This window comes from Lycorma delicatula, chromosome 1 (genome assembly GCF_047948215.1).
Source record: "Lycorma delicatula isolate Av1 chromosome 1, ASM4794821v1, whole genome shotgun sequence".
Taxonomy (NCBI): domain Eukaryota; kingdom Metazoa; phylum Arthropoda; class Insecta; order Hemiptera; family Fulgoridae; genus Lycorma; species Lycorma delicatula.
The window spans coordinates 3,406,580-3,418,694 of record NC_134455.1 but is presented as its reverse complement, the minus strand read 5'-3'; the positions used below and the strand labels follow the sequence as shown (position 1 = coordinate 3,418,694).

The 12,115-nt window shown below is 31.5% G+C and overlaps 1 protein-coding gene across 4 annotated transcripts in view; it reads right to left on the bottom strand.

The window, feature by feature from the left end:
* The window catches only part of LOC142322468 (acyl-coenzyme A thioesterase 9, mitochondrial-like), a 122,157-nt gene that overhangs the window by 89,788 nt on the left and 20,254 nt on the right, over positions 1-12,115 (bottom strand). For all 4 annotated transcript variants that reach the window (XR_012755931.1, XM_075361646.1, XM_075361621.1 and 1 more), the window contains exons 2-3: positions 3,949-4,037; positions 291-415 (exon numbers count right to left, since the gene is read on the bottom strand). Coding sequence is in view for 3 of the 4 variants with exons in the window: in XM_075361646.1 (XP_075217761.1) it covers positions 291-415; positions 3,949-4,037 (214 nt within the window). In the remaining variant the exon portion in view is untranslated. The remainder of the gene's footprint in view (positions 1-290; positions 416-3,948; positions 4,038-12,115) is intronic.

The window sequence follows — 12,115 nt, the reverse complement described above, 5'->3', positions numbered from 1 at the left end:
TTAATATATAAAAGAATGCTATTCTGATTCATACCTTTTTATTTTATTTAAATACCATATTTTCATTTATATTATTATTATTATTATTACTACTACTATAATTTTTTTTTTTTTTAAATAAATATATCTGGTATGTTGATTATCTATAAAGATGATTAAATATTTGTTAAAATAAGTTAGAGATACCGTCTGACTAAAGGTCATTTTAATTATTAAATACAGAGATATAAATACTTTTTGACAATCTACATTTACATTGCATAAAAATATTATTATCATATAACGGTTACCTTAACAGATCTTGGGGGAAGCTCATCTTGATTTACGGGCAAATACTTCAGAAGATCTGAGCGATTTTGAAGTATAGGATGATAACCTTGCTGCACACCCATTTTTTTCCTCAAATCCTCTTTAACTGCACAACATAAAGAACAAATAAAATTAATAAATGTACAAATAAGATTTGTGTAACAACAAACAATAAACTCAAATTTTAAATTCTCTTTCCCTGATTATTAAGAAAAAAACAAACACACATGTAAGAAATGAGTGATATATCTTTTCAGATAAATACTTAGAAGCAAATTATGGCAGGTAAACCAAAAGCCAATGTAATCAAAAAGTTTACTGCAACCATCCTAAGTTTAGCACCATCCTAAGTTAATACTGATTTTGCATTATAATTTATTTAAAAATTAGAAATGGGTATTCTTTCAAATGGATCTCTGAATCAAAAATGTTGAACATAATTTCCCATATAAACTCAACAAAGGCTCATGGTAATAATGATATTCCTCCAATTCTTATAAAAATATGCTAAATTTATAACAAGCCCTATTACTTTCTTAATAAACACTTCCATTTAAAACAGGAGTTTTTTAGATTATTCAAAAAAAAAATTGTTCCAGTTTTTAAAAAGAAAGGTTGTCCTTTAGAATGTAATAATTATTCCCCATATCAATTTTGACATCATTTTCTTAAAATCTTTGAAAGATCACAAAGTGAGATAGTTGTTTGCTTTGAGGATAAGAAACTACTATCTGATGGCCAGTCAAGTATTTGTAAAAACATAAATACCATAAGAACAATTAATGAATTCATATCTTGTGTTGTGCCTGATATAGGTATATTTGTTTGCAAGGCTTTTATTGTATGAACCGTACTCTGCCAATTCAGAAACTCAGATTATGGGGATGGCTGATTTAGTACAAAGGTGGTTGAAGTCCTATATGGAAGATAGATAGATTTACAAACAAATCTAGTAGGGTTGTTGATGGAATATCTTAAGAATCCATTTTAGAAATTCTTCTCTTCCTTGTTTACGTTAATGATCTGCTTTACTCAATTTTGAAAGCTCAGCTGATTAATTTTGCTGATGACATCGTGGTAAGTAAAACTGGGATGAATTTGATGGTATAAAATGCAATGGTTTAGTGATTAATTAAATAAAACAAGTTTAATAAACTTTCATGTGAATCATAATGATGGTAGAATCTTTCTGGGCTGCCAATAGGTATGAATTTCGTACTACAGATTTCCTTCCTCTCAGTCAGTTTGAATGACTGATAGGGAAGGAACATACAGCCAACTTGTAAAGAGACTAAATAAGGCTTAATCTGTAATTTTATCTCAGTCATTTTTTTGAGTATTAGCTCCTTATTAATAGTATATTATGGTTATGTATATTTATTATTGACTTTTTGGGATTCATTCATAGACAGTCAAAGTATTCAGAATACAAAAAAGATGGCTCATGTCATTAATTGTGTAATCCGCAACATTTATCAAAGCCAGTTTTAGATAAATATATTAACATTTCCTAGTAATTATCTGACCCTTCCAATGCATTTGTCAAGATTCCACTTTCTAAAACTATATATCCCAACCAGTTCCGCCTCTTTTTTTATTTTCCATAAAAGTGCTATTTCTTCTTTAATCCTGTTCATTACTTCCTCCATATTACTGTCCATTACTTATATTTATTCTGTCCATATTCCTTTCTCCATATTTGTCTTAAAAGTGTCAATCCAGGCCCTCTTCCAATTCCTCATCATCCATGCTTCACTTCTACATAACAAACCACTCCTTACATAGCAATTGGTTAACCTCTTTTTAACTCAAAGTCCAAAATTTTACTACATAGAAATCTCCTCTTCTTACTGAAGACCACCTTTGCCATCACTATCCTTCCTTTTATTTCCATAGCGCTCTTCCAGTCCTCCGTCACCATAGTACCCAAATATTTTTTATTCTTTCACTTGTTCTGATCACTAAATCCTCTGATGTTTACTTACTGTAGTTTTCCTATAATTATTGTCATTCCATTCTCTTTTATTTTTTCCTATAGGACTGTTAACAATCTTTGAAGCATGTGTGTGCCATCAGCTAAAATTACAATATTATCCACAAACCTTAAGCACCTTATTTTTGTTTTTCACTCTCCTATACTTATTCCTTTTTCTCTTTCTTCTATACATTTATCATCATATCTTAAATGTAAAGGTTGAACAGTGTCTGAGAGAGGCAACATCCTTGTCTAACAATTTGACTTAAATCCACCTGACCAATTCTATTCTTACTTACACTTTCATTGCTGCTGCTTGTCTCATAACTTTCTTTAATTATTCTGTCTTTTTAAGAATCTCCATTATTTTCTTGAATCTGTCTAGCTGCCTTCACTAAATCTATGAAACACAAACTCATTCCTCTTCTTCTGCCTAAATATCTTTATCCAGCCATTCTTAGCAGTGTGGCATTTCTAACTGCTTTCCCTTTCTGAAGCCAAACTGTTCCTCTCCTGCATTCTCTTCCATTATTCTTACTAACCTAAAGTTTAAGAATCTAACAATATTTTAGCAGCATGGGCTATTAAATTTATAGCTCTGTGTATCAGAATTGATATAATTACCACTTTCTCACTATACAGTGTACCATATTACATAGTTTAACTACTTCTTCCACAACTTTCTCATTTAAGCACTTACAAAATGTTATAGGAAATTCGTCTACTCTAGTCAATATTTTATTTTTCATTTCCTTAATTGCTTTCTGTGTCTCATACTTTAATATTGCTGGTCCTTCATTATTTTAGCTATCTCCCATTCCTTTTGTATATTTAGTCCTTATGTTCCTCTCTTTGTCACATACAGGTCCTTCACGAACTCCTTCATCTTTTTCTTACTTTTTTCTCCTCATGTAGCACTTTACCATTCCTTTCCACTTATCTCATGTATGGTCTTCACCTTCCTATATATCATATCATACTGTCCTTTCATTTACTAAATAATTTTTTTTGTAAATCTGTTGATCAAATAATTCTCCATATTATTTAATTTTAAAATTAAAAAATCACAAATTTTTAAATTATCTTCTTATCATAACCATCAATATTCTCAGTACCCATATGTCATTGGATCAGGATGCAGATCAAGAAACTGCTTAATTCTACCCTTCTATTTCTCTTCAAAACTTTTTCTACTTCTAACTCAATTTTTCAAGTCTTCCACACTATCTATCTTCATAGTAGTAGAGTTTGACTTCTTCCTATTGCATTTCAGTTTAACATTTATTTTTAACTCCTTTGATACTCTTCTATAATACAAACCATTTTATCCTATCCTGCTCTATTTTCAGAAATATTTCTGATCTTTTCTTACTTATGCGTTCGGTTCCAATTGTTAGGATAGCACAACGGTATAGCTGTCTGTTTCTCAAAAAAAAAACAAAAAAACAAGAAATCCCTGTAATCAGTGATTATGTCTCATGATTTTTTACAGGAATTAACTAACTACAATTAAATCTGCAAAACTTTACAATTTATTAAACACTATTAAATGACTTTGTAAGTTCAACCAAAAAATTAAAGTATTTTTTTTTTTTAAATTTAAAAAAAATTAGTACTGAAATTCACATTATAAAAGTAAAATAATTTTTAAATAAAATACAGACCTTGATTCACAGTAGGAATATTCTCAGGAATGGTAAAACTACTAACAGTCAATTTAGTGTTATCTGCATGGAAGTTATTCTCATTATGTCTGAAAAATTAGATTATTCTATAACAGAATATATAATATAAATAAAACATTTGATGCAAATATATAAATTACATTAACTTAAAAAACATCATCCATCAAACAACACCAACAGCATTCAATAACAATACTTAATAAATTTATATTTTGAATAAGAAGCCGGTAGTAATCTTTACTTCAAAATTTTAATAAATAATTTACTGATCCACATCCTAACAACAGAATGTACACTGTTTATTAAACTTAACTGTACTATGTTACTTACACTCACTTTTACTGCTTTTGTAATTATTTACCTAGCAAAGCACTTTCACATCAAACTGTGAAACTTTTTTTTGAGGAAAAGTTTTCCTCAGTCCTTTTCTTCTTCTTCTTTTAAAAAAAAGTATAACGGCATCTTCTGGATAAGATATTCTGGAGGTAAAATAACTCCATTGTCAGGTCTCTGCATAGTGACTGCTCAAGAGGCTACAGTTATTATAGAACCAGTGGGATGAAGCAGTATGTCACTCCTCAAGCCACAGCATGCAATGTTCATGGCTTAAACAAGAATGGTAGGATGGCTAATTTAAAAAAATAAATATAAAGGTTATTATTAGAGTATTTAATTATTATTAGAGTATAGCAGTAATTTTTACTTCTTCAAGTAAACTGAATAATTAAAAGTAATAATGGAAAACTAAATGATATTAAATCAGAGAAAAGGAAAACTTAATAATGAAAATTTATTATACTACAAACAACAAATGAATTAATAAAAATAGCCTCTTTGGATTCAAAATTTTTGTAAGAATTTATAACTGAGGTTTCTTTTCTTCATGTTGTATCTTCATGGAACAGTTAACAACGAAACACTTCTTTTTTTCCATTATTCTGCTAACCTTTTAAGAAAACTCTTAATTAATACTAAACCATCATTTGATAATAATAAAGAAGTAGAGATAAAATTTACAAATACTAAACTTGAAAAAGGTGTTTCAACATAAACTATTTGGAATAAATTACTTTCTGTAAATACAAGACTACTGGTTTACTACACTTATCAGTCACAAACTGGGTATTAAACAATTTGTGACTATTAATACCCAAAGGATGGGTTTTTAGATACAAAGTACAAAATTATAAGAATAATAACCAACTGAGGATTTAAACTCACGTCAAACTATTCCTTATTAGTATTTCAACAGATTCATCATATCTAGTCAAATAGAACGTGATCAGTTTTGTCATTCTTATGAAACTAAACAACAAACTAATCTAAAAGTTCTTCACAGGATGCAAATGTTTGAAAAATTTCCTTACTATATAAGAACACATAAAAAGTTCAGATCATTAATTTATCCAGTTAAAGTACAAAAGCTAACAAAGACATTCATTAACAAGCCTTATAACCAGTTTAAATTAAAAGACTATAACACTATATCTTTTTTTTGTCTTGCTTTACTATTTTGACCTTCAATGTACTTTTGCACATGTTTTATGATTAGGATGAGATGAATGAAATGATAGGTGAAGAAAAGCCAAATCTTTGCCAGGAATTAATCCTGAGACTACTTGATCTAGAAAGCAGCATGCTAATCAGCATCCTATTTGTTGTTCGGCCAAATTTTTACTGACTCACTGAATCATAAATTATTTCCTGTGGACAACAGGGTGTCTCCTGGTAAGAGAAAGATCACTTATATGATGAAAATAAGGAGTGAACTGAATAAGAAGTGTGGAAGGCAGCAGTAGTATCTGAGGTATAATGAAGTACAGTCTATGAGTACAGACAATGCAATTAAAAAATCCCAAAAAACTGACAAGGTTTCTGTGCCAAAGGTTAGTACTGGCTGCCTGCAAATAAGCTACTAACCCTCTACAGAAGTTTACACACCTTTGAGAAGTACATACTGTATTACAGGTGCTACCATAGTGGTAGTATCTGTAATGCCAGATAAAAAAGTTCTTCCTAAAAGGGAGTGGCTGCCCTAATAGTTGTGAGGTACTTTAGGCTCCATGTACTGTCCAGCTAAAGGAAATGGAAAACTACAGCTATATTTTCTACGAAAAAATTTTCCTCAATTCTTTTCTTCTTCTTTTTTAAACATGGCATCTTCTGGATAAGATAGTCTGGAGGTAAAATAACCCCCCCCCCCCCCACTAACAGGTCTCTGCATAGTAACTGCTAAAGAGGCTACAGTTATTATAGAACCAGTGGGATGAAGCAGTATGTCACTCCTCAAGCCAAAGCATGCAATGTTCATGGCTTAATCAAGAGTGGTAGGGTGGCTAATTTAGAAAAATAAATAAAAGGTTATTATTAGAGTATTAATAAACATGATGAAATGAAAAGACAGACAGATTTTTAGTCAGGTTATTTAGCAGAGGATAGAATGCTATGAAAGAAATATGAGCAATCAACGAATGAAAGAGGAACTAGCTTTTCAGAATTTTGCATTAGATCACCATACATAAATTAGAAATTTCAAACATCATTTTTTAAAAAGCATAAATGAACACGAGAACAAGAAGAAGGTACATATTAATTGATATAATCTCACAGACATTAGTAGGTCAGAGATTTTGAAAGCAAATTATGGGTAATAAAATGTATCTAGCAGAAAATACTGATTCTGATCTAATTTTGACAAAACATAAGGTGAAGTTAAGAAACTTAAAAAAATGAAAAGAAATGGAACATAAACTAAATGAGAACAATGTAAAGTTAAATTTGAACAAATAACAGTAATAGTGGCTAAAAATTATAGGAAAATCAGAATCAGTTAAAAAATGGGTAAATTTAAAAAATAGCATGACTAAAGTAGAAGAAACGTTAGGTACAATATTTGGTAGAGAATCATGGAATGATGGATGGGCATAGAAACTAAAAAATTATAGAAATGATTAAGGAAATTATGTAGGTTCTTTAGATATAAACTTAATAAAAGTAGTAAAATAGTACAATAGAACTGGTTGCAGCAGAGATATAGAAAAGATTTGGAATAAGATATATGACTACTGGAAGGGTGGAAGTAGCATAAAAAAAAATCCCTTTCAGCAAGCTGGAAGGCGGAGGTAGATTTCACCAGTGCTAAGTAGGAGATAAAAAGGATTTCCACCTTAAAGTTAAGAAAAACTTCAAATTTACTCAATACGACAATGACTGCATGTGAAAAAAGTTTCATATGTTTAGCATACGACAAGCCCCATCTTCTTACAATTCCAGCAACATTTTGGTCATCCCTTGCCTTAAGTGTTGGTCATATCAAAAATTGCTTCCGAAAAGTTTTATATAATGTTTAGAGGACTTACGACCAATTTAAACAGATTCGATACTATGCCTATTAAGGGAGGTATGATTTTTTTTTCATTGAAACCCCATTTTTTCCACCCCCTGGGCCAATGGTTGGTGATATCAACAATCTTTACTAACATAAGTTTTAGGTCCTTATCCAAATAATAGTAGGAACTTTAAACGAATTTGATATTTCACTTAATAAGAAAGTTAGTGATTTTTTTTCTCGAAAAAGCCCCCATTTCCACCCCGATGGTCCAATTTTGCCCATTAAGAAACTCCACCAAGATTTTGGATTGTCATATTGTATGTATCAATTTGAAAGTGATTGGTGCAAAATTACAGCAGTTATAATGTCCACAAGAAAGTGAAATTTATACGTATATATAGACTTTTGAACTGACGGTGGTTTAGGGGTCTGAGGGATGTGAAACGCAAAGATATGTCAAAATTTTCCAGAAGTAGAGCCATGGTACCCATTACAATAGGTAGCTTTCTTATGAAATCTACCTAATAGAGAAAACTTCCGAGTACAGTAAATGAAGTCAAAATCTATTAGTATGAGAGGTATATATGGAAAATCAAGGGTAGGAAGAGCAACTAGTAGGTGATAAGAATTTATAGAACTATAGAGGACAAATTATCAAATGGAGAAAGAAAAAGAAAGAAATCTATGACGGCATTAGAGGAGACGGTTCTGAGATAAGAGTTTGATAAAGCTCTTAAAGACTTAAACAGAATTGGAGTAGGGGTAGATGATATACGATCAGAATTACTATTTAATCTATGACAAACAGAACTACACAGAAATCAGATTATTCAGAAATCTAAATAGATTATACACATGACTATGTAAAGTTTGTGAGATGGGAGAAGTACCCGTACATTTGATAAAGGATTCTAACTGTAAGTATTCCAAAGAAAGCAGGAACAGTTAACTGTGAGAAGTACTATCAGTCTAATATCTAATGCAAAAGAAATACTAAGTAGAATAGTTTACAGCTAATTAGAAGGTGAATTGGAAGTTGACTGGTTTTGTTTTAGAAAGAAGCAAGGAGGCTACTGCTCTATGACTAATCTTATAAGACAAATTTTAAAACAGGGCCCCTACATTTGAGAGGAGATATTTGATAATGTAGAATTAATATATATAATCAAATATATATATATTTGATAATATATATAAAATTTTGTAATAGTTTGCACTTAAAAATAGTACATAATCTGTGCAAGAATCGGACACAATAATAATAGCAGTACATTACAAAAACCTGTAGCTCTCTCAGAAAGGTATTAGATAAGGATATAACCTGTTACCATTACTTTTCAACTTGCATACATTAGAAACAATACAGGAATTAAAAGAAAATTTTGAGAGAGAACTAACCGAGACAGGAGAAAGAATAAAGATGTTGAAATTTCCTAATATATTTTTTTTCTTAAGAAACTAAAAATAAATTAGAAAAAATCTCAATGGCATGTGTACATAGTTAAGAGAAAAATTCAATTTTTAAAGAGCCAAGGTAAAGAAATTCAACTTAAAAGTAAAACAACAGTAATGAAATAATAACAAAAGAGCTAATGAAGAGGAGGATAACAAGAAATTGAATATACTGGGTGTACAAAAAAATATCAGGGTTTTAATTTGTTATACAGTGTTCAACTTAAAATAGGCCCCATCACTCATCAATTTATACTAAATGCATATACTGGCGTGAGATGGGTAAAATAATGTGGAAAGCATGGTATGAATGGAACCAGTGTGGGGAGGACTGTTTACTGCCAGTCAAGTATTGGCTTTTGAACAAGGTTGCATAACCGTGTGTTTGTTAAAATGTGGTTAACTGTTGAAGAACATGTATTTGTGATGGAAACTTATTTAGGGACAAACTCATGTTGTGCGTTGTGTGTCTGTGAAAGTTCAAGGAGAAATTTGAAAAGAAAATATCAGTGAAAAGTGTTTTTCAAAAGTAGGTTTAAAAAAACAGGTTTGGTGTTAGGCCAGAAATATGCACTACACAGGTGATACAGGACATTAAAAAAGTAGTTACAAGATCTCCTCATAAATATTTGCAAAGTTCAGCTCAGACTGCAATGAGGAGATTGCTGAAATATTATCAGTATTGAATGCAGGTTTACCATGAGCTAGCTAATGCTGATTATGCTAAAAGAGTTCACTACTATCAATGGTTCAAGAACTTCATTACAGGCAACATTGGAATTTTAGATCAAGTGTTTTTCACAGATGAAGCGTGGTTTTACCTCGGTGGGAAGTTAATAATCAGAACTACTGAACCTGGGGTACTGAAAATCCCACCATTTCCTCTGAATTTCCCCTGCACCCACAAAAAATAAGGCAAATGATGTGCAGTTTGAAGGCGATGAATATTAGGACTCTTGGTTTATTAAAAAAACTACGAATACTGCCATCTAACAATTATAAAACATTTCATAACCTTACTGCAAGAGGATGAGCATGACTTCTGGTTGCAATAGCGCCACTTCCCATATGGCTCACTCTACTATGGAGATGCTACAAGACATTTTCTATGGAAGAATCATTTCTAAAGGATTGTGTCCACCAATTTTAGTTGTGGTCAATTCTAGTTCCGCTTGACGATGGCTTTTCCTGAACAGAAAGTCTTCTGCGTTTTGTAGTTTGCTAAATGTGAATCTTTAGTTACAAGTTTCTGTAGAAAGTCTAATTGTGATTCTCCAAAAGACAATAACATCGGTCGATGGCATAATAAGTTTGAAGTAACTGGATGACTGTGCAAAGGGAGGAGAAAGGGGTAATTATGAATGTCTAAAAAAAATGTTGAACAGGTCAGGAAGTCTTTCCTCCTTAGTCCTAAAAAATCTGTAAGGAAGGCCGCCCGTGAACTACCAACGCCAGTGTGGAATGTTTTAAGGAATCACTTACATATGCATCCATACTGTTAACATCTGTTTCAGGCTTTACAGCCTACTGACTAGCTGTGCATGCAGTCTTCGCGATTGAATGTTGCAACATGAAGATGAGGACTTTCTTGATCGTATTGTGTTCAGTCATAAGTGAACAATTCATCTTAGAGGGCGTGTTAACACACATATGTTTGTATCTATTATCAGAAAATCCTCTCGAACTTCTACAACACAAAAAAGACTCCCCAGAATTATCTAGGCGATATCCTGAGGGCAAGTTTATGGACCATTCTTTTTCACTGAAGGAAGCATAACTGGAGTTGCTGCTTATTTGGATATGCTGTATATATGGGTCTTTCTTCAACTGCAAGGTGGGGACCAGAGAATTTTATTTGGCAAGAAGAGCACCTTCTCAAGGCATAACTCTTTGCGGGTTTAGATGAATGACATTTTCTCCAACTGCTAGATCGGTCGACATGGACCCAATAACAGAACTTATTTGTAACAGCTGACCCCCAGTATTTTTTATGGGGTCAGACTGTCCAATCTGACCCCCATGTAATTTTTTTCTTTTGGGGTATTATAAAGGATCTTGTGTTTGTGCCTCCACTATTAACCTATTTACCCATTATTGAAGCAGCTGTTGTTTTAATTACTCCAGACGAGCTGATTAAAGTGTGGGCAAAATTCTCCTATTGGTTAGGTGTGTGCCACATGGAAAGTATTCATGCTGAAGACTTAATAGGTGGTAAAAACTAGGAGTTACTTTTTCATTTCATTTGTGATTCATTACCGAAGAGTCAAAGTTAAGAGATATTTAATAGCTTTAAAACCCCAATTTTTTTTTTGTAAACTAAGTATATTATGATAAGGGAACCATAAATTTCAAAATTCTGTTACCTAGATAATAAAACTAAAAAGGACGGTCCAAGCAAGATAGTGATAAAAAAGCAGCCTGACCCAAGAAAGCAGAGCTTCATGCAAAAACAAAGTTACTAACATCAAATATCAATTTAAGAGCTGGAAAATATTCTTTAAATGATTATGTGGAGTAGTGTTTGTTGGTCGTGAAACAATACTACAGTAGAAAAAAATGTAGCAGTGTTCTCAACTGTAGGTCCACGGCATGGTCAATTATAACTGGCCACGAAATGTTCTACAATTTCATTTTAGGTTTCATGCATACTTTATAGAGGATGTTCTGAGAAGAGTAGTTTTCATGAATGTGTTGAAAAACTCAGATCCAGAACAAAAAATAAGTCGTTACTTATACTTCCTTGTACAAAGTAAAGGAAGTATTGTGATCGTGAAAAAATTCAGGTTTCAGATTTCAACGGAAATATCCATTTTGACCATCCCTGAATTAATTTTGACTAGTTTCAGCATAACATCTGTACGTACGTATGTATTTCGCATAACTCAAAAACGATTAACTGTAGAATGTTGAAATTAGAACTGTTGTAACATTAGTTGTGCACCTCCCCTTTTGATTGCAATCGACTGAACCAAAAATGTCCAAAAAAGCCCAAAATCAAAAAAACAAATTTGAATTTTTCTTAACTGCGGTAGTAAGTCCTCATTCAACGTTATAGCATAAGTGGTCTTATTTTCATTGGTTCCAGAGTTATAGCCAAATAAAATTTTAATTAATGAAATATTTGGATCTTACAAGGGGAAGGCACATCGGTTTGAAGGACTTCATCTCCCATTTCATTTTTTTAATTTAAATATATTGATTTATTAATAATTTATTAACCTTCAATTGTAAAAAACAATTTACAATAAATAATAATTCAATAATCAGAAAGTTATTAATGAAATAAAATTTTATGTACTTTTCATTTAAAAAAAAATGTGTATAAGTAATTTAATAGGCATACAAGAAAGTCATGTGGTGTCC